The sequence below is a fragment of the Caloenas nicobarica genome, chromosome 2, assembly GCF_036013445.1.
Source record: "Caloenas nicobarica isolate bCalNic1 chromosome 2, bCalNic1.hap1, whole genome shotgun sequence".
NCBI classification, from domain to species: domain Eukaryota; kingdom Metazoa; phylum Chordata; class Aves; order Columbiformes; family Columbidae; genus Caloenas; species Caloenas nicobarica.
Genome location: NC_088246.1, coordinates 31,270,789 through 31,294,946, shown reverse-complemented (window position 1 = coordinate 31,294,946; position 24,158 = coordinate 31,270,789). Strand labels below are relative to the sequence as shown.

The 24,158-nt window shown below is 36.6% G+C and overlaps 1 protein-coding gene across 1 annotated transcript in view; it reads left to right on the top strand.

Annotated features, from left to right (window-relative positions):
• AGMO (alkylglycerol monooxygenase) overlaps positions 1-6,753 on the top strand; it is a 185,008-nt gene extending 178,255 nt beyond the window's left edge. The window contains exon 13 of the mRNA XM_065629523.1: positions 6,483-6,753. Within this exon, the coding sequence (XP_065485595.1) occupies positions 6,483-6,563 (81 nt within the window). The 3' untranslated portion in view covers positions 6,564-6,753. The remainder of the gene's footprint in view (positions 1-6,482) is intronic.
• The last annotated feature ends 17,405 nt before the right edge of the window (positions 6,754-24,158 follow it).

Below are 24,158 nucleotides of genomic sequence, written 5' to 3'. Positions count from 1 at the left end.
TAAAACTGTTGGTCTTTGAACTTTTTTCTGTACTGTTTTGTCAAAAATGAAACTAGGCAATATGAAAGAACAATAAACAGACATTCTAAAATGTTACTGTGCTTGAGAATGTGTAACGAAGTGTGCATTTGGTTTGCAGGTTTTATGACATTTTTAAGCTTAGATAATGAATGACAATTTATAATTACTAAATAATATTTTGGAGAATATATTTGCAAAACTATGGAAGAGACTTGGTCCAGAAGTTACTTTTAAATGTTCATTGAACAGCTAAGAATAATTTTTTTGCTTAACCAGATTTTACTTGAAGCTTGAAATATCTAGACATTTTAGAATGATCTAGGAATTTATAGATGGAATTAAGTATCTCACTGAGGGAAGTGTTCTCAGATAATTCAATAAAATATTTTAAACCATATTTCATACTGAAGAGATGCAGAGAGTTTACATATATTTTAATGAGTGTAATGTTAATACCATCTCCAGCTTGCACTAGCTCATCACAGGGTGAAGATTTAATAATTATTAATGTGCTTTGGAGTTCTTATTCACATGACTGACAGCAAAGCTTCCTTCTTTAGTGTTTTTTTTTGTCTTTTGGAGAATGAGGTAAAACCTTCCTAATCCTAATGCTTAGGTTGTGGTTTATTCTGTGATGCAAGAGAGAAGGAATTACATAGGTAATAATTCAATAGGATACATATATCTACACAAGTGATTTGAGAGGCAGTGTGCTGGTTTCTCCTGACTAAAGGACATGATGCAAGATACCATGCTGGACACAAATAAGATATTTTTGGTCTAAGTATAACTGCAGTATCACTGCCTGTGTAAAAATCCCCATGTATTTAGCTGAGGGATGGGACTTACTAGCTTGTGTGCAATGCCAGGAAAGTCAGAGTCAACCTGGTGCTGTGCTGAGAGAGATTTAGCAGCTTATGTCCTTACTAGCTCAGGCGTCTCTGCAGTGCACTTGATTTCATACTGAGGATGTGTTCAGCTGTGAAAGCAACAGAGGAATATATATCCTTTTTCCAGATCTGTCTTTGTCCTTCCTGGATAGCTAACATAAGCCTATTAAGGTATGGGGGCTTTTGCAGCCTATGTTTTCATGCACTATCTAGCTTTAGAGTCTCAGACCATATTTTAATAAAAGAAGGAATGTTTAAAACATTTAACAGAATAGGAAGGAACTGTATGTATCACTTTCCTATTATTTTGTCATCATCTGTTAATAATGAAGTATAAAACTAATTAGGTATATCATAGGAGCAAGAAACTAGTCTGTGAGTGAACTATCAACATGCTCTGTGAAGGCTGAAGGTACTTAATCCTCTGTGTGTGCCCAGAGTCTCTTAATACATGCCTTGTTCTATATCAGGAACAAGCTGAACCTCCAAGATATGTGCTGCACCAATAGTCTGAGACCATGTCATGAACCTTATGGAGAATTTCCAGACATTCTGCTGCTTTTACAGAAATCTTGATCAAATGCTGTGAAGCTGCTACTATTGTAGTTCTCCCTGTTCCCTTCTATCCACAGTTCCTTCACACACACACCTACACCCACACAAGAAATTAAAAACAAACAAACAATCAGCTTCCCACTTCCTCCTCCATAGATTTCCAAGTATATGGAAGGCTTCACACAGAGAAGCAACCTTATTTCGTAGATTTCCTGTCCAGGTATTGTTAGTGTGACGTTTTTGCTAGTACAGTCGTCTTGATCTATGCACTGTACAAGATTAGTGATTTCTAGATCTGCTGTTAATACCCTGGCATTTCTCTACCAGCCTCAAACTGTTCATCTCAAAACATTGCACTGAGAATGAAGATCCATGCATTTATTAGCCAAATCCTGACTTCCAGAAACAGTGAACCCCTTTCCCCACTTCTGAGATGTTTTCTTTCTTCTCCTCTGTGTAGTTCAGCACCTGAAGCAGTCCTGTGTAGAGAAGTGGGAAAACAGTGATGGTATTAGTGAAAATTGTAGCTTTTAGGTACTTGAGAAATCTAGAGCAGGTTATTGAAGCATTTTGTTATTAATATTTTTTTATTAGCTATTATATCAGTTCATGATCTCCATGTTCACTAGAAAGGGACAATGACATTACCCAGAGACAGACTTCTTAGATAAAGTCTAAAAATTACTCTATCATTAATATTGATATTGTGAAATTATTTCTGATGCCTTTGAAGAAGGCATGTCCAGATTTGTAGATAAAGAATATGAAAAGAACCTTGATCATGTTTGATTTGCAGTGTCAAACAATTCTCAGCATCACATTGATAGGGCTCATTATTTATCATATTTGCCAGTACCAGGTCCACTTTATGATGTGAACAGCCAACCTATGAAGTATGTGAGTGTGCTTATTTTCCTGAGCCTTCTCCAGAGCCAGGACTACATTAGCCAGTACTGAGGTATTCAGAGAATCCAGCATCAAAAACCGCTCCATTTCAAATGGTGGTGTTCCCCAGATATAGCCAATTTGTTGCACAGTTGCAGACTGACTCTGCAGTGAATTTGGAGTGAACATGTCTGAGCAGAATCTGAGAAATGTCAGAGAATAATGGAATGATTTAGGTTGGAGGGGATCTGAGGTCTTGTGGTTCAAGCCTCTTCTCCCTCATTAAAGCAGGGCTATCTGGACATATGTCTGTGTTTCTAGACTAACTTCCAAAGCCACCCAAGTCTATACAGCTGAAATCTGCAAGAGGAAAGATGCTGTGTCTAGGCAACTCAGATTTATAAAGTCATTTCAAAAGAGATGGCAGAAAATAACATTAGCGATCAGCAACAAAGCTAATCATGCAGAAGTGGGTGCCTGAATTTAGCTAATGATTTTAGAGCAGTTTACAGCCTAATAAACTTCTATCACTCCACTGGGGATTTCCTGTGAAGAGTAGGCTCAATCCTGCAATCAATCCATTAGTTAAGCTATCTTAGTTCTTCTGAAGAATGTTATTTACATTTCTATAGGCTTATTCAGTGAGAGAATAGGGGCTGTATGGAAATAGAAGACTGCATGAAAGGAGGTAATGTAAATATTTGGAAGGTGACTATCCTCTTCCAGCAGTCTAAAGCACAGTCTGTAATTAATCTATAGCTACTTGAACAGGTAAATGTAACAAGTGCTTATATTAATGCAGCAAAAAGTTTGCATTAAACTTTGCTGGATATATGGTTGTGAGAAATTCTGCTTTTAAGCCTAACTGTTCCATATACGATCCCTCTCCACAGTAATTTTTCATTTGAAGACAGAAGTGAAACTATTGTTCTTATGGAATATTAAATTGTGGAGGAACTTTTCTTGGTGTAAAAATGGAAAAAAATACTCTTTCATTCTATCTTTTTATTTCAAAATTAGCTGAATTAGAAAAACGATATGTGAATATTTTTATCAGGAGACAAATATTAGTTGATTTGGACAATACAAGATAGAATGAGAATTTCTGTGACAATAATTTAGAAACTGCAAAGGTTGGAGGGGAGGGTGGGAAGCCAAAACCACCCAACATGTTAGTGTGTGAGAGAGTTGAACAGAAAATGCAAAATATCTCCACATAGGATTTAGGAAATATGTTTTTCCAAGGGCATTAGAAAAATACCAGTGAACGGTAGTTCACGTCACCTGGTGGAACGCTCTTCTATTGCTTCCTGCTGCCTACACTATTGTCTGCTCAAAATTCTGGCACATGTCATCTTGGCTTTCCATTGCTGACATCACCTGATTGCACCATTCATTCAAGTGGGTCAAGCCTTGTAACTCCAAAATGTGTAGCAGCAATCAAAAGAAACAGAACTCCAACCTACACAGCAAGTATCTGCTTGGTAGCCCCATACAGCTGGCTCTGCTCAGGGTAGGTCAGCATTATAGCAGTAGAGCCAGACAGTACTGCTGTCATGCAAGGGAGGATGTGGCCCCTTAATTTTTTTCCCTGATGCCTGGGTTTTTCTCAAACCCTGTCCTCCTGTCCCCCACAACCTTGCAACATTATTTTTTCATGAATACATTATTTCCATCGAGTACTGGTAGTCCTGACATTGATAGGCAGTGAATCAATACTGTTATGGAATCATGAAGCCAAACTAGTTCTGCAGATCCACAATGTGTGGTATGTGGTTTTTCATTCTGGATGTAATAACTGCAATTTGAAATACACCCCCACAAGCATTGATTGCATGCTTTAAGAAATTCACAATGAAGAATTTCATTAAGACAGCAGAAACTGCATCACTCCGTTTTAAAAAGAAAAATTCACCTGAGATGTTTTTTTCATTTTCAGACTATAATAGCAATAACCATCTTTAGTTGAGGACATTTCCTGGGGCTTAATGGCCCATGGCTGTGCTTCTTCAGGTGATCATCATCTCCCAGCAGTCATTAATCCCCTACAAATGCCCTGTACCTCAGTCATTAAATGTGCTTAAACATGCTGCTTCTGAAAATGAAATACTTCCATATTTAATGCTTCTTCCAGGAATAGGAGTGATCTTTCTGAGGTGAGGAATGAAATTATTTTAGTAACGTGTCAGAAAAGTACTAATTATGACAAGTGGATGAGATCTGTTTCTGGAGATAGCACGACAAATATTTTTTTCTGCAGTAAAAGCATGTTATATGGAAGTCATCATTTTATGCATGTCATGATTCACACACATCCAAATTATGTAACAGCCGAATAAGAACTAGAGATAGTTATTTATAGTTATTTTTCTTCTACATGAAGCATCTTAGCATAGAAATAAAGCATCTTACAAAATATGGAGAGTATGTGCCTGCAGCACTGCTTAAAAAATCTTTCCATTCCACAGCTGTAAAAGAGAGCTATGCAGTTTTACAAGGTGTTTGCGATAATGCAAGAGAAAATAGTTAAATTTTTCATACCTGAAGGTCTGAAAATCTTACAAGTTTTTTGGCATGATTTTTATGAGTTTTTTCTTACAAATGGGACCACAAATACAGCACCAGCAGTGTCATCAGAAGTTTTAAACATGGTAGACACCATACGCTTGCTCAAGTAGAATGAAAGCCTCCAATGAAAATCATTGAAGGGAATTTGTCTTGATAGGGTTGAATGGGGATTGGATTTTTGTTTTTTTTTTTTTAATCTGATGGGAATTCTACTTAGTGATTGATTGTGTTATTTCCATCTCATTCTACTAAGTATGTAATGTATAGATGACACAAAGTGTCTGCCTATCCCAAACAGGTTGTGAGAGGGATCAGACCTGATTCCATCACGTTCTTTTCAATGAGTGCAGAATGAGTATCTTTTAGGTTTTATGGTCGTTTATTAGTTATGTTGAACATTCAGATCTCATGTGCTTTGGTGAATGACTGTGTGGATGAGGACAGAAGTGGATTTTTGAGCCATATATTGTTAAATGTTGAACGTTAAATGATGTCGATGTTAAAATTGGAGCTCTCCTAGTCAGTATCTTTTCACTGCAGATTAATCTAAAAAAAGAATTATTATAACCTGACCCCATAATTCCTTTTCTTTTCAATTTTCTCTGTCCCTTCAAACAAATAAAAAATCACTTGAACGAAATATTTTTCAGTATAAATGGAATGTTTTGTTTAACTCACAGTAAAAAATTCATAACAACTGCCTTAATTTTGTAATTTTCTAAGTTAGAGAAATTTTTCTACGTGAAAGGTTTCTTTCAGAAAACTTAAAATACGAAATTTCACAAACACATGCACACACTTTTTTTCCTGCTCTCTTTCTTGTTTTTTGGACAAAGCTATTACCTGAATTAGACTTTACCCTGCAAGTATTCCTTTTCATCCCAAATCAGTTTTCAGCAAATTAATGGAAAAAAAAAATTATTAGAGCCATCACAAAAATTCGCTGACTGGAAAAAAAAAAAAAGAGAGAGCGAGCATAGAGCCAAGGACAAAATAAAGGGTATTACAGGTTGTTTCCACTCTAGTTTGTGTCTCATCATAAATAGCAGGTTGTGGAATAAGTCTTATACTGATCTACTGTACTGTGACTAGAACATGTCTTTTGCCACAGATTCTATTTAAAGCTACTTTGGATATTTGTACCCTACCATGCAATTTACAATGTCAGCATTGCTGCAGACAATTTGCCAAAAAAACAGTTAACATTTTTGTACCTACCTTCTGTCACAGCTGGTGTTATTGTTGTCCAGATTTATTATATATGACTCTAAGTACTCCAAATCCAAACTCAGTTACAAAGTAGGGAGGGTCATGCAGACTTTGCCAGTTATCTCGTTTGGGTACTGTTCAGAAAGAACAAATTCAGACAGGAATGTACACAGTAAAGAGTAATAGAAAAAAGAAAGCATACTTTCATAAAGTGAATTTATCAGTATGCCTAGAATTTTTGTATAATTTTTCTACTCCAGAGCTCTGTGGTTTCACCCATTCATTATATTTACAGACAAGTATAATTTTAAAAAATCCTATGCAACATTTCTCACTTAAAATTCTCTCTTGTAGGTCTTGTTTTCTCTCTGTGCTGCATTCTGGGTAATCCAACTTATGAAGCAAATCACTTCATCTGAAGATAAACGTCACTGAAAGAGCAGATCTAACATCACTTTAATTATGGAAACAGCACTTTGGAATAACCTTCTAATTTCCTCAGAATTAGTCAACCATGAACCTTACTGAATCACAATCATTTCACTTATGATAGAATTGTATGAAGGTTTGAAAGATTCATTAGGATGCGTATTCATTTTTGTTTGATTTTTAAAAAGTATTTAATTTCCCTCCAATTTAAATAAAATGTTAGTTCATAACATATTTTTCCATTCTATGGATTACAAAGTCTTCAAAATCATGTAAAACTAATCATATTTTGCAGTGATTTTGTTAGTAAATCTATGTGAAAAGTAGTTTTCACAATAGGAATAATTAATATCATATTTGTTGTAACCTGGTATAAAGTGACTGGACTGACTTCCTATTGAGGCTAAACATAAACATATGTGAATGTCAGGTTTTCCGTAATGATTGAGTTACATTAGAATCTCAATGTCATGCCCAATTCAAGGCATACATACAGCTACATGAGTAGTCGAGGCAAGAAAATTATTAAAAACAGCATGATAGAATAACTTGAACTAGTATGAGTTGAAACATCTTCAACAAAATTGGCTGATGTATGTGTTGTATAATGCAGGTTTGCAGTTTAGTTTGAATTATTTAAGGAGTACACCTGCAGCTGCCAACTTTAGATGCTGATCAAGCCAGCATTTACACATGGGTATTCCACTGACTGTTACTCATGTGACAAAATATTTGCAAGGCTGGGTCCTTAATTTCTGGTAATTTCTTGCCGGGGTGACCTCAGGGGAGACGCATGTCTTGTCTTTCAGGAGCTGTTGGAAAGATGTTTTGTATTAAGATAGGAAAATTAAATACAAACGGTAAAGGGAGTCTCCAAACAGCAGGACTGGCAAAAATACTGGAGCTAGGTTGTTTTTCTTTCCTCACACTCTTCCAACTTTTTATTTGGTTCCAAGATTTTTAGAAGTGCTTAAAGTCAAGTAGCTAAAAAATGTAGGCTGTCTTGCATGCTTCAAACTAGTAATAATAACTGGATTAAAAAATGGATTTAAGTTTGGGTTGGGTTTTGTTCCCATTCCATTTTACTTTAGGATGTTGATGACATGCTAACAGATATCTCAGATTTAGACACAGTGTACTTTTAATTAACCCGTATTTTCAGTCTCTATCTGTAACAGATACCACTGTCTACGTAATTGGATGTTTCCAATAAATTGTCAGAAACACAGTAATGTTATATAAATAAAATTGATCCAATGTCTATTGATATTACCAGCTTAATTTTATACATTTTTTTACTTTAAAACCCAAGTTTCAAGTTAGTCCATTTGTGTATCAAATGTCTTGTGCCTATCACTTTAGATTATGCTCAAAGACCTTGAAATATTTGACTGTGAAAGCAGGTGTTAGTTTGATTAGAGGTGCTAATACCTGGAATGCAAAGTAAGGATAATACCTTCCTAAACTGAAGCTGTGTTTAAACAGAGGACTTGTGGATCTTCTTCACTTTGCATAATGAGAAGATTTTAAAAAAAACTAGCCCAAGGAAAACCTAAAAGAAATCAGTTTTAAAATACTTGTTGAGAAGTTTAATGCAAACTTTTATTCATAACAAGGTAGGCTTCCAATGTCTTTTTAAGAAATGTATAAATATAATTATATACCTCTGAGTTCAAGAGTGGAAACATAATCTCTTGACTAACACACCGATGTGACAGCCAGAAGCTTTCTCTGGTACTATCAGTTCTGACCAAAACTTACCATGTCTTTGCCTGATTTTCTGCATCTGTGGAATGGGGGTGATGGCAATACTGATGGTTTCTCTCACCGTAATCAAAGTATTGCATTTGGGATATTTTTCTTACAACACTATTGCAGGATATTTAAGAAAATTACAGAATCCGATTCCAGAAGAACAGCACAATCTACAAACTTCTTATGTGACCCCATAAGTTAGTGTATGTATACTTTCAAAATTTGTAATAGTGACATCAACCTCACAGGAATATTTTGAGGTTGGTTTAATGTAATTATGTAATATAATGAAGACTCTTATTGAAGGTCACTTTCCTTATCAAAATGAATCCTCCAAAGAGACAGGAATAGGATAAAGATTTAACATTTTCTGCATTTAAAAAACTGCAATCTTGGAAGGACAATAATGAAGATCTGAATTAAATTAAATTAATTTAAAAGATATACTAATGAATGTCATTTATTTATATGAAGTAATGAAAGTAATGGGATTTCAAAGGTAAGTTTAGTTTAAGATGTAAGTGTTCTATGTAAATCACCAGTTTCTCATTCTAGTAGTTTTCTACAAATAAATTTAAAAATACAGATAAACTAGTGACAGATATAAAAGTCACAATAGTTTAACTAATATTTTATCTGAAAGAAAATAGTTATATGAAGTTAATTCTAATAAATTAAATATGCAAAAATCAGGCACAAGTAAGCAAACGTACTCCTGCTACAGCCTAATCTCTTGGAGATCCTTAACTCTACAGAAACCATACTTTCCTACTTTGAAAATGTCTCATTTCTCAGTTTGATGGGAATCTGGAAATGAAACATTCCTCAGTTTGTCAGTCCCAGTTTGGCCAAATGAAGGAAGGGCTATACCCATTGGGAATGTCAAACATCTAACAGAACTGCATCCCTTATAAAAAGTGCCTGACGAAGGCAACCTAGTCATTAAAGTAGAGGCCAAATAAATGTCCTTTTTTCCAAGGGTTTTTAAATCCCAGTTTCCTACTTCCAAGGACTTGCCATTGTGTATAGGTTCTTTGAAAGTAAGGTGCAGGAGAGGAACAACGTTCTTCCTATTGCGTACTGAGCAACATAGAGTGTGAGAGCAAATCCTCTGGCTGAAGGCCATGGGCGTCCAATACTGTTATACTCTACGATAACATCCACTGGGTATGTGTAAGCAAACCTTTGGATAAAGACTAGAAGCTAGGGTTTGCATTTCCCAGAGAAGCGTGAGTTTCAAGGACAAGCTCATGGAAACACTCTTGACTGCATCATTCTCCCATTAGCTATGTGATAGGTAGCTGTATCCCTGGCAGCTGCCTTGTCATGACTTTTTTCAAATATAAACTATTTCGGTATTTCAGGAAGCTAACACCAGTACTGGATCTAGTTCATACTGCCTTTATAGCCACTGCGTAGAGTGCAACAGTCATCCCCAAGATCTCTGGTTTTGAGTAATCATGACTAGATGGCAAATGAATTGAATTATGTGTAGTTAATACATTACATACAGTTAATTGAATGAATTGAATGCTAAATGCAAACATTGCTTATTGCTAGGATATATTAGTGATATTTTGGTAAGCCACCCTCTCCCCTCACCTTTTTAATAAGCCATTGTTTATTTCTTTAGAGTTTGGCCATGTTGTGTAGTTTGAACAAATGTACGGGATCAAGTGAAATCAGGTAAATTATGTGAGGAAATTGTTGAAGAAAATATTGATGCAGACCTAATAGATTTTGTGCAAGTAACTATTTTCCTTTTAGAGATACACTGTTTCATGTCTCTGCAAACAAATACATTCTGCAAGCTAAAACCGTAGCTTCACATGTCCAAGTGAGAAACTTAATAAATAACATTTGTAATATTTGCAGTATTGCTTAAGACTTCCTTTTGGTTTGTCATTAAACTCCCCCGTGGCACACCTTGGGGGAAAAATGTAGATAAACAAAGCTTTTTTCAGTAAGGGTGTTAAAAAAGTGACTTCCCCTGCTCTTTCCAGCTGTTGTAATGTCACATCCCCACACATGGCCTTTCCCAGACTGTCCACACAACAATATCAAGTCACTGAAAACCCAGAAGTAAGCAGCTGATTCCTGCGTTCACTTGAGACCTGACCCTGCACCATTCAAGTCACTGAAAAACTTGCTGCTGACCTCAGGATCAGGGCAGAGCATTCCCTGTATGGAAAAAAGAATGATGCAATATTTACTGCAACTCAACCTTTGGTACAATGCATCAATTAGAAGTAACACAGTTGCACAATTACTTGTTCCTGTAAGTGATTAACATGATGTTCTTTGTGATACATTAAAACCTGAGCCCTTTGGTGGATAAATGATGACAGTTAAGTTACGCATACCAAATACGAAGGACTCAGGGCCCTTTCTCTTGTCTTTCTTGTCTCCAGTTTTCTCTCAAGTCTGTGGGATTAGAGACATCATTAACAAAACCATGATATAAAAGGAGGTAGTTGATCAGATACTGTAAAGCTTCCTTTTTACAGAAAAATTTCTGTGAGCTTTCAGGATTTTATGAGATTAGACACTACAAAACTGAATGGCACCAAAGGTAAGTGTTGTTCAGACTTCTTTGCTCTTCAACTTGTGCTAGAAAGAGCTATTGTTCAGTGATGGAGTTCATCAAGAAAAGCAATAACTCTCAGAGAATGCCAACAGCATTGCCACATCTTGCAATAGTATGCAAGATGTGTTGCCCATAGTTTGTCTTAAAAATCTGGCTCCTGGAATCCAGTGACTGCTTTTTTTTTTTTTTTTTCTTTTTCTCATTTGCTTTCTTTAACAAATGTTTCTGACTGCTGAAAACAAGAGCTCTAGAAGGTTCAAAATCTAAGAGGCAAACAAGAAGATCATATTTTAAAATATTTTCCTTTTTTAAACCACCCTAGTGATTACATGAGGCTTGACTCATGGTGTTTAAACTCTAGGGATTGCTAACGCTGAATGGGAAAAAACTATTTTTGGTCTACCCCTTTTTCCATAAAACCTCTGATTCCAGCGTAGGCATATACAATGGCCATGAGGCAGAGTTTTGCTGGGTTTCCTGGTTCCCTGCTGGTGTCTGACCTGTTCAGTTTGCTATGAAAACAAAGTGGGCCACAGAGCTGCCTCTCTGAGGAACCCCCCACCCTCAGTAACTCTCAGCACTCACAGACCTCAGCCACAGTGTGTCGTGTTACCCGGCCCTCCCAGCAGGTCTGCTCAAAGCAAACAAGAGAAGTACTGTGGACTTCGGGATTCTCTCTTTCTACAGAGGAAACAAATGTGAAAATACAGAGTTTGAAACTCACATACAAAGCACAAGGTAAAACAAAAATAAGATATCTCACATCCTGGAGAAGCACTTCCATATTAATATCAGGGCCAATGGAAAACTTGGCTAGGTCCCTTGAAATTTTTGCCCCACCTATGGAAAACAGCAGAAAAATGTGGAAACATTGAGTAAGAATGAACTGCCGAGTGTCCTTGTGTTTATGCTTTGGCAAAGAAAAGTGATACAAAACGAATCCTCTCCCCACCGCCCCTTGCTATATTTTTAATGCTTCCTCCTTTATTTTTTTTCCCATTTTTCTCTCTGTCTCTGTCATGTGTTTATTTATCTCTGGAAAATATCCTCTCCTGTCTTGCTTTAGGTTTGTTATGTGGAGGTACATAATGGCATATTTCAGATCCACAAATATGTTATTTTCTTTTGATAGATGAGAGCCAAACATGCTTACATAAAGGTGACTACTTTCTTTACTGTTTCTATCAGTCAACAGGCTCTTCTAGTCTTCAAAACACACAATGCACTCCTCATACATTGTTAATGTTATATTTATTTATTTCATATGTATCTGCCTGGTGTCCTCTAATGATTCATTTTCTGTATTTCCATTCCAGTATCATAGCACTGTCCTTTTCCCAGTTTCTACTCCCTCTCTTGTTTCTTTGCTATTAATTCCTTCTAGTTACTTCTCCCTTCAGTGCTGTTCTTTAGCTATCACTGCCTGTCTCTGCCTCTGGATGTGCTACTACAGTTTTTACACACTATTTTCTAACCTGCTGATTTTAGCGTGGCAGAGGCAGGCAACCCAGTAGTTGATTATGTTGATAATGTTGATAATGTTTGATTATAAAGAGATTAAAAGAACAAAAAAATTATGGAACATTTTAAACACTGTGCAATTTGCAGCGTTTCTGCTACTTAACATTTTTCCGCAGACCTTGAATGTATTTATCAGCACGTAAACTACAATTGTGGAAATGTTTGCCAGGAAAGAAAAATACTGTAAGACAACTGAACTGCCATTTTTAGTTCAGAGAGTAGTCTGTAAACTTACTGAGTGTCATCCTGTCTCTTGCTGTTGTCTGCCTGCGTTGAGGTCATGAGCCTGTTATTTGAAGATAATGGCATTACTCCTTTGCACAGCATTTGTGATTTCAGTTCTAACAGCCCTTTACCTTCTCTCCCCTCATGACTCATGGCTGACTCATTACCTTTAATCATTCTGAAGCACAGATTTTATTTTTGCTCATCTTTTAATCACGGTGGGAAAAAAAGAAAAAAGCTTTGGAGGAGGGCAAGGTGTTATACACTGCAGCAGTGTAGGTATGTACCAACATGCTTATTTTTGGAAAACCTCAAGTACTCGCAGTTTCCCTTCCATCACCACAAACTGGATTTCACAGTGTTGTCTAACAGAGGAAAGCCTGATGATCTGGGATCAGTGGGAGAAATGAAAGGGATGTTTCTGAGATTTTGACAGCAAAGTGTGCAATTGAAGGTCATATCACCTTTGGTTTTATTTTATATGTGACTTATTATCCCTGAAATACAGCTGTAAGAGAGAAGTAATGTATTCATTCCTTCATGGCCCAAAATAAGATATATACCTGAATATTTTTTTTCTTTGCCAGCAATATTCCTACTATTCATGGGAAAATCTAAGAGTGCCTCATGCCTGTGGCTAATTATGCCTGGTAATTGGACTGTATTATGTGTGTAAGTGCACTTATTAATGAAGAATAGTGAAAAAATGATTTGTGCTAACAGAAGCAGAATTATTGTTCAGAATTTTTTTCCCTGGGACTTCTCCTTGCAAGAAAACACTGTGGTAGTGTTGGAATTTAGTTAGCATAGTCCTGGGTGTTACAGGACCATGAAAACTTACTGTACACCACTAATGGCTTCCTCTTTGCATCTCTTTATGGAAGCCTGTAATATTTTCCCTGAGGAATCACCAAGCTCTTAAGATGTTTCATGAAAATTATCTAATCTCTGAGTGTGGCTGAGACATCTGAGCAGTGGAAGAGGTGGGAATGGTACCATATCAAGCAATCTAAGCAGGATAAGACGATCAGTCTCCCTTCCCCAGCGTTTCCAGGTTGGGAAGCAGAGATGGTCTTCCATAGCAAGAGCTGCAGAGTGAGAGGAGCACAGTTTACAGCAGACCTCATTGGGGCAGGAGGAGGGATGCCCTGGTGGGAGGTTGGCACAGAATTGAATAGCACAAAATCCCTCTAATTCAAAACAGATCAGACAGCCTATGAACAGTGCCTGTGGCCTATTTGGCGGGTGGTGGTGGTAGGTGCTATTCTTTCTTTGGGTTTCTCCTGTCAAGGAACTTCTCCATCACACTACGCCTTGGGCAAGTGCAAAGCACATGGGTCTTCTAATACATAGCAGGGATTTTTCTACCAATACTTTAACCAAAAAGATGAAATGATATGCTGGTGGGTTTGAGCATTTGACATGTATTCGCAATGTGTGTTTTATTGTCCTGTCAGATTCTGTTGTGCTTAAAGCAAGATGATGAAAATAAGCAAGATGTAGCTCTGGCCATTGAAGCTGGTATAAATATGTCCACTAAAATGCATAGTTCAGTACATTTACTTCTGTAATTCTCTTATTTAGCGAGATGGGTATACAGGAATGTATACAATGCTTATGGATCACCAGCAGAAACCACTCTTGGCTAGTAGATGCAGAGGTACAGTATTTTAAAAAAATGTATTTCTTTTGAATCTTCTGAATGAACAAAAGCTCAAATAATATTTCTTCTAGATAACATTTCACAAACAACGTAGTTGTAGGCAATGTAGTGCAGAGTAGCAGCTATGAAGTTATATTTTGCCAGTATATTAAAAAAATTATCAGAGATGTCTTCTTGTCAGATTTCAGTGGGAAATAGAAGTAATGACCAATATTACTGTTGAAAAGAGTTAGAAAATATTGGTCACTGTGTTATTAATATTAGTAAAAGGAACTCAGCATTTCAAGTTCAGTTGCACAGTTTGAGCTCAGTCAAATTTGCCAAAAATGTGCACTGGGATGTTTTTGTTTTTTCTGGAAGATTTTCTGGAACTTATGGAAAATGTAGTTATATGGTCTAAATATATTCTGTGGAAAATACTCAACTGTAAGGTCCATTTTCCTGTTAAGGAAGAACTCGGAGCAACAGAGTTAATAGTGCCCAAGTCCTCATGCATGTCTGGTTAGGTGATATGCATTTGTTTTCTTAGATGTGGAGATTTTTGTCTGAATTCTCACAGAATAGGACATGTAGACATACTTTTGTGTTTTTCAGAAGGTATAGTCATATTTCTCAACCACTGTCTAGTATTTCTGGGTAACTGAATTTATAATCTCTCTGTTTATACTGACTACACACGCAGCAGACGCTGAGGTTTAAAAGGTGCAAAATAACAACACTACATGGCTTTGTACTTAGATTTGGTTCCTCTGTGGAATAGCATCTGATTAGGGAGAAGTAAGCTAAAATACATATAGAAATATATTTTTCTTTCATGCTTTCTGCATGTTGTTTGCTTGTCTGGAGAAATTAACGTTAATTTTTTCACTATGCATTTGGCAGTCCTACCAACCTTTTTGTTTTCAACTTTTCATAGTTGTGGTCATTGCTTGCTTCACATGTTATTTTCTTTATCCCTATAGCAAATATGGAATTATAGGCCAGATAAAATCCTGTATTCTAGATGTTTGAGAAAATCTGATTAATACAATCCCATTAATGACTTCACTGTGCTGTGGCAATTGCTTTTGGAGGCCACTGATTTTGACTTCTTCTCACTGTATTCTTTAAAGGTCTTACTGCCTTTCTTACACTTTTTACAGGGAAACTACACAAATGGGGAGAGCCAGCTGGGCTGAGGACCCTGGCTTCAGCTCCTGTGCATCCTAGCGTTATCTCCTGTGTATGTATTACCCATGCAAGGTTTTTTTAAGTCAAGAAGAGTGATGCTGTGCGGTTTCAATCTGCTTTCAGGGTGCCCAGTTTACAAAATCTCTGGATATGGCCACCCAAGTAAACTGTTTAGACACTGTGTATGAGGACCTGGGGTCTACTTTTGAATTGATTCCAAGATAGAGGGAGTCTGGCAGATAAGATTCCTGCTGTCAGTAGCACATCAGAGAAGATTAGTGAGAAATAAAAGAGTAAGCCCTCCTTTAACAAGAAACAGCAGGTAAAAGGCAAATGAAAAAGCCCCTTCACTAAGAGCTAATTCTAGCTTATATGTGTTCAGGTGCTGCATTTCTCATGGAAGGAAACACGGTGACCAGTAGTGTGTGCTCATACTTAGTGCTCTACAACATGCACTGATGCTTTTGCCTCTGGGAGGTTCCCATCATCCCAAAGCAAAGCTGGTCTTGAAAAAAATATTTTTAGGCAGATGAGAAAGAAGCAGGAGCTCAATTCTATTCCTACAGTGTTTTGTTAAGAGGAGCCTGATCCTTGGCTAACATAAACTGGGCAGCTGTGCTGACCTTTGTGTTTGGTTGTTTGTTCTTTTTGGCTTATCAAATTGCCTCACATCCTAAGTTCATTAAACTGCGGCCCAGCCAAATTCCCTTTAAGAAATGGTTTAAAAGGTAAGTGCAGTAGCATATTGCAAATTCTGTAGCTTAGAGCAGAATCTTTTTAGAAAAATATTTGCATTAAAACACAAAGGTTCTCTAGAGTGGGAGCCACAGACTTGTCATTGGCAGAACTATCCAAGTGTCTGGGTCTTTGAATTCATGCACAGGCCCAGGATCCTAGAGAGAGCAAGAAGCCTTCCTACATGAACAATCAGGGTCCAGGCTGGACAGGTCATTTACAACAAATTGTTCGACTAACTACTCTTGTCTGGTCTTTTAGCTAGTTGCTTGTGAATAGACTAGTAACCTTTTGGACATATTTGTTACTCAGAATAACTCCAAACTGGAACAAGGTTCACAAGCAGATCACAGGAAGCTATGAACATGGGAACTGTTTGCATTGTATACTGACATCTTGTGGCACAATTTAGTTTGGGGATGGATCCTGATGCAGTTTTTGCAAAACTTGCACCAGTGTAAATGCTCTACTATAATATTTGATTAAAATGACATTCCACATATGGGCTCACAGAGATTTGTAGAAAAAGTCACTAGGTTTCTAAAAGTAGAAGGCCTCCCATCCCCAGATGCATTCCCAAGAATTAGGGGCTACAAACTTTTTCATTATTATTATTTTTAAAAGTAACTTCTTTTTTCCAAGGCAGTAGAGCTGGTACAGTCATCTCAACATCATGTAGCAGAGCTGACACATCAGCTATGTCGGGTTTTGCTACTCCATTCCAAGCAGTATAAAAAGGAGATTCAGAACAATGAATGATTTCACTATTCACGCATAAAATATACTTTTTTCCAGAGATCTAGGGGTTAGACAAAAAGAACAAAGTATCTACTTGGTAAGTACAAAAGCTGAAAGCTTTCCATAATATGGGTAAATAGCTCTGAAATCATTTTACTCATAAGCTTCACTTATCCATTTCAAGCTACACTGTCATGTTTTGACAGGTCATTCCAAAAGCAGTAGTAAAGCTTCATAGCAGACTTACTCCCGACATGATCCAAAACAACAGGAAAAATCAACATTTCCAAAACATGGCACAGTAATGTGCAAAGAGGGATAAAGAAAAAACAGGCCATTTTTTGTAGCTGAATCAGGAAAGAGCAAAAAGCTAACAGGAAAGTATTTATTAGTCCAGATACTCAGTAGGTTCAGTCCAGCTTTCGTATTCAGTGAAACTATTAGATATTTTTGATCTAACAGTAAGGGCTTAAAGAATGAAAATATGTGCATGGTTTGGATGGCAGCTGCTCACTTCAATGTCTAGCTTAATGAATTGTGCTGTCATGCTGGGATTTGAAGCAGTCCAGTGAGTAAGGCTTCCCTGCTGCCTGTCTCTTTGCCTACATTACACAATGAGCTCTCTTTTATATTTTGATAGTGACATCTGTTGGAGCTTTGAAGAATAACCTTTTGAAAAAAAAATCCAAATGTATATTAGTAAAAGAAAAAATATTTGACAAATCAAAGTTTCAGTTAAACCAAAACCAGATACATACCTGTCATGAAAACATAATGAATGAATGAATGAATGAATGAAAATACCAATGTGAAAAAAAAGTGGCAAGAGTTCAAATCATATTCAAGAAAAAATCGTGCCCTTCTCTCTTTTGATGATGAGTGAGCTTAGAAACTTACCCAGATGTCTGAAGTTTGTTTAGAAGAAACTTATCATCCAAAGCTGCAACCTCAAAGTGAAACAAATAAAGGATTTGATTGATCTTCTGTAGATACATGCACGACTGACAAGTATTGACAAGATCAAGTCTAACAGAGTGGGTACGGTAGCAGTTAGCCAGTCAGCAAAGGCTTGACCAGCCTTCCTCATAAGCGAGTGAAGTCTATGTGTCAAAGGCACAGAACCATCCAGATTATTTAGGATGAAATCAGTCTGGCTTTTCTAAGCAACTCATGTTCACACATCTGGATTGTATTGTGAATATGGCTTGTGCCTGTTTAGACCTTATGGCAAGGGTCCTAGACTTGTCCATACATGTAAGACTGATGCATAATGAAGAAGTGTTGTCAATGGATTTACTTTACAATAAATTAGCCAGTGTACTTGTATTTTTTTAAATGTGCATGTACTATGAGAACACTTTGGCATCAAGTCCCTGGTGTCAGCAGTAGGCAGTACTGAGTAATTCTACCTCACAAAATCTCCAGGAGAGATTAGGAGGTTCAAAATGTTCAAGAAGAATTTGCTGGGTCAAGGACAGTTCCCAGGACAGCCCCCTTTCCTTCTGTTCCTCATTCTCCTGAGGACTCTCGGAGGCCCTTTATGCACACCAGTAAAATAGGCCTTATTTTCCTGAACCCATGTCTCTCCATAACATCTGTCTCATGATGTTGAGAAGATCCTCATACGGAAGCTTTGTGTTTATTTTCTATAGGTTGTAACTTTGAGGGTTTTTTCCTGGCTTCTTCTTTTCAACAGGGATAAGACAAAGAATTCCCCAATATTTCAAAAGACGAAAGAAGCGGGAGAATTCTTTGTTGCCTCAGATTATAAATGTTGGTAGGGTTTTGTTTTGGGTCTCGTTTTGGTTTGGTTTTGTTTGTTTGGGATTTTGTGTTCATTTGACGTTTTTTATATCTTTGATTTTAGTTAATTCTGATCTTTAAAGGAAATTTATTTTCTCAACCGACTATAGGTTTTAATTACATTACATTTCATTACATTTTACTTCCACAAATCCTAATATCTGGATTTGCTTTTATTGTTCTGGTGTATCTTCATGAGTAGCAACACGGCTTATACCCTATTGACTCCATTATGATAATAAAAATAAAACTCAGTCAGGGAACTAGTCAGGCAGGGATCTTTCTATGAAATGAAGAGGTGAAGGATGATCTTACAATAGGAAACATAATTGATTGAAACAATTTGAGTGCAAAAGTACTTGATAAAGCCTCAAATACTTTGACCATTTTCTGAACTATATGTTTTGCAAATCTCTATGCATAAACCCCTTCATTTTTGGCACACAATAGTTGATAGTGTCTTCAGTTATTTTTCTCATGTAAAGAATATTTCAATTTCTCCTGCTGCCAGGTGAGAAATGTTCAATTTTTACAGCCAGCATTATGCTCTTCATTCTTATTCAACATTTAGAGAGCCTGAGGGAGAAATAAAATGTTAATGATGTCATAAAGGCACTTTTTATCATGAAAATATATCTAAATTCATATCACCTTGCATTTATTTAATAGGAATTTTATCATATTATTTAGTGCTTTAAGAGTGTTTGTAAAACGATAAAATAGGAAGGAATCAAGAGTTTAGTCAGTGTATTGTGACTTTTGTGTGCCATTATTGCTAAGTAAGCATAATTGTGTTTTGGTACTGTATCCATTTGGCTTGTATAAGCAGTTTCAGTGACATCAGTTCAAGAAGGCAAACACTGTAGAGTCTCTTTTCTCCATCTAACTGCACTTTCTAGATCATCAATTGCTCAAATGGATATGAGAGAATAGTAGAAGCAGCAAATGAAAGTTCTTTGTCTAGGCTTGAAGACAGATATTAAGGAAGAGATTTATTTAACCGAAATGACTAAAAGACTCTAAAATCTGTGCTGGGTACCTAGCGAATAAAATCACTAGAAACAGAGAGTCGTAACATTGCAAAGGCCTTTATTGTAAGTATGGTATGGCAAGAAACTTCTAATATGCCTGACCAACCTCAAGCAGCTCTGAAAAGATTTTTAGGCCTCTCTGTACTTCTACTGTGCAATTGGATGTATTAAGTTCAGAAAGGCTACAGCCCATATTTGCACGATGCTGTGCTAATAAGCTTCTTGGAACATTGTGTCCTGAGAGCACAGGACAGAGATATCCTGCCTGAGCCTGTCCTGTCATATTAAAATCCACTTTCACCTCAGCTGTGACAGACCACAGCTCTGTGCAGAGCCACCTGGATGCCTGCTACATCACTTTCCCCAGTATTCGGACTGCGGGGATAGCGTGATGGTTCAGGCACATCACCAGCTCCACACTTACGCAAGGTAGCAGAACGGCACTGCATTGAAGTAATGCTTCCTCCCAATGACTCCTAAACAGATCGTACAACCAGAGCTGCAAAGATGAATGATTTGTGGACTGCAGGAAGAACATAAATATGTAGGAAAAGTTCTAAGCCTAACTAGATGAATAATCCTGTTAAAAATATACTAAGAGTAAATCTAAAAGGAATGGGAAAAAATACCTCGTCAGCAAAGAAAACTTTATCTAGTAAGGATTAATTGAGAGTCGCAAAACATTAAGCCCAAAAGTTGTAAAAGGAATGTAAAAGTATGTCTACAAATCCAAATGAATGCTTTGTTTCAGTTTCAAGTTAAGAGGAAGGTATAGAACATGAGAGCAAAATGAGGATGGTTCATGAGTTCGACTATATAAAAAGGGAAATAGCTGCTGGAAACAAAACTAAGGAAGCTGAATGAGTTCAATTTTGGGCAACCATTATTTGCTGTTCCAAAATAATGGAGTAAGGATGCGTTCATTACTGGAGAACAACAAATGCTACACCTCTGTTACACAAAAGGATAAAAATATTGAAGTAATTTGGTGCTCGTTAGTCTGAACTCAATAGAATTCGAAAGTGTTTAAATAATAAAAGAAAAATTCAAGATGTGCAGGTAAATAGGAAACAGGATTAAATGAATCATGGGTTAACCAAAGTGATGTTATGCCAGACTAAATTACTGCCATTTCTACATGGAGTAACTTATTTTTTAGAAAAGAAAAGTTTAATAAGTTATCTGTCAATCCTTTAACAAATAATTTTGTAAGATGCAACATAGGAAATTACTAGCAAAGCTAAGAGAGATTTTGATAAATGCAGGAATTATAAGGTATGTAAGGAAACAGACAAAATAGATGACTAAATACACTGGGTCTTTTCAGCCTCAAGAAAAGCCTGCCGAAAGGGAATATGGTTGTGGTCTGTAGAATCACAAGTACAAAGAGCATAAGTAGGGGATGATTATTAACTTTCTTTAACACTGGAAAAACCTAGGTAGCATCTAATTAAGTTATAGGCTGTTAGGTTCAAAAGAAAATGGAATACTATTTCACCTGCCACATAATTAAGCTGTGAAGATTAGTGTTATAAAATGCTGTAAATATAAAAATTGTTTATGGAGTTCAAAAATACTTAGATGGATTTATGAAATAAAATAGATCTATCATGGGCTATTTGTCACAAAAATCATATACTTTCCCTAAGCATCTAGCTAGAAGGGAAATTTTGGTCTCACACTCTTCACCTATTCTAATTTTTCTTAGGAGGAGCTGATAAAGAAAACCCTGGGAATTAATACTAGAACTGTTTAAGACTCAATCTTGGGGATAATATTATTTAACTTTTCCCTAGTTACCTCGGCACAGAATGTTTGAGTGCAGAAATGAAAATTAGCTGATAAAGCTGAAAGACATCAGGACAGACAGATCTGGATATAGTATAATCTTAAGGAATAGAATAACAGAAATTTAATGAACTTTAATAATATGAACTGCAGTGTCATTCGCTAAAGGGATAATGACAAAAACCTGCTGTTAAAACACAATTGAACAAGAGTAATCGAGAAGGAAGAACTGGGTTTGAGGGGGTCTCCAAAGGGCTGTGATTGAAAAAAGAGGAGGTCAGTAAGAAATTCCTTATAAAGATAGAAAAGCCCTAATGCTAACTTTACAAGATGCTGATGAGATCCTGTCCATAGTAGCAAAATATTAGATAGAGCTCTCATCACCTACATGCAGAAGGCAGCAATGAGGCTATTTAGAGACTGCAAAAGGACTCATCTATTGAAGAAATAAAACAAATGCTGAGACAGTATACTTTTCCTAGGCCGTCTGTAGATTGCGTGGTAGCTGGAATTAACAGGGAATTCCTCTTGTTCAGATTGGGAACAAAACAAATACTGCTTTGAGGTCGATACCTGCAGCACAGGGTTGGAAGAACAGTGGAAAGCTTTGTCACGTGCCAGCAGGTAGTCAGAAGACACAGGGATGCACGCCAGAACCTGGGAGAATGAAAGGGCAGTTTGCATATAACCTTTAAATCATCTGGAAATAAACATAAAAAATCAGGAGCTGGTAAACTAATTGGCAAAGAAGGCTTAAAATGCAAATGTAATAGTCAATAAATTTAGAACACAAATTTGAAAGTAGATGCTCATATGACTGACTGCCTGTAGTATCAGAGTTCCTTGCCGTTCCTGTCCTAAGCAGGGTAACGTGCCTTTTTACAATAAAATGTGAGAGAAAGAAATGAAAGGGGTGCTTCATTTCTTAGCATCTCTTGAAAACAGAAATGCAGAACTATTCAACTGAGTAAAAACTCACTCAGACTGGGTGTCATTAAGTGCAGAAACCTTGAAGGACTCATTCCATATTGGAAGGAAACCAAACTGAGAGACAGCGGTGAACTTTTTTTTAGTCCGGTTGTGGTTGTGGGTGGCTGGGCAGGGGACCACTAGTGGAGACACTAAAGCTAAAAGTAGTGGGAAATTAATAATTCAGATTTTGAATTTCTTCCAACTTCTATAGTAGTTGCTGTTAAGAAGTAACCATTTGCCTACATTTATTATTGTATCTGAAGAATTACACAGATTTACAAAGGAAATAGTATTGCTAAATTAGACTTTTTAATGTTGTTGCTTGTATATCTTAATATACAAGCTTAAAACTTGATATTTAATAACAAATGTGATCAAGCTACGGTCTTTTGCAGATGTAATTAGGTGTTTACAGCAATGAGACACTACTGAAGGATAATACACTCATATTTACTGAGTGCAAGTGATTCTGTCATTCTGACACCTAGCATGCTCTTCATTCACAACAAGTTTATTCTCTGGTAAGCTTATATTTAAATGAGGCTTTATCTTGACTGCTCAGAATTTGTAATGTTGTAACAGATTCTATTCGACTTACATCACAGACTGTGGGCTTTGTTTGTGTGGTGTAATGCTTTCAGATACAGTACACTTTATATATATCCTCTGACTTGATTGATTTAGATACACTTACCGTAGTGCATTCTTTTTACAAACACATCAAACTGTGTTTTCTAAACTGAAGTCAGAGGACTTGCTTACCAGTATGAATCACTGGTTTTCTTCATTTTTTTTCTGCAGTATAGGCTGGGGGTTTTCTGGGAATCTTAAAGAATACTTCATTATATCCTGTAACTGTTCTATTTTTTGCTTAAATATTGTAAGATAACATTATTTATAAACATCAGAGTTCTTGTCATTTGTTTAAGAAAGACACTAACAAAACTGTTTAATTAAAGAAGGAATATAAATTTATTTTAAGTCTTATTAAATGAGGTAAAGCTTTGCTAGGATTTTCTTTCCCTCCTCTCTATTTATATTGCTCCAAGATGTATGGGTCTTTTGCAATTCATTCACTATTTCATGCTGTTATGAAACTGAATACCCTATTCTCATTCTTGTCACTGCATTTCATTTTATTTACTACTTTGATCTCCTTCAAGATGTTGCTTGATGCTGTGTTAATCCATTGGCTTATTGCTATTACAGTATTTCACAGCTCTCCTTTGTTGCTAAGCTCCTAGATAAATGAATCATATGACCTTGGCAGTTTCTGTCTGTTAACACTGCTGCTGTTTTTCCTTGAAAATTTGTTCTTTGAATTGTAACAAACGGTAGGTCTAGCTAAGGCTCTACAGCTGGACACTTGTAGTTAATTGGTTAATAGGCTAGGTGAAGAAATTTGGCTAAGACAAGAACATCTGGGGAACATGGTCCCTTCAATGTAAATGGTTTTATTGGTTCAAGGGTAAATTGTGAGAGATTTCTTTTCAGTCTTCCTCAGACTTTCACTGTTACAATGAAAAGAGGCATTCTACTCTGGAGGTAGGTGTTATGACATGCTATTACAGTAGTATTAATAGAGAACAACTTTGGCTTTTGTAGTCTTCTTG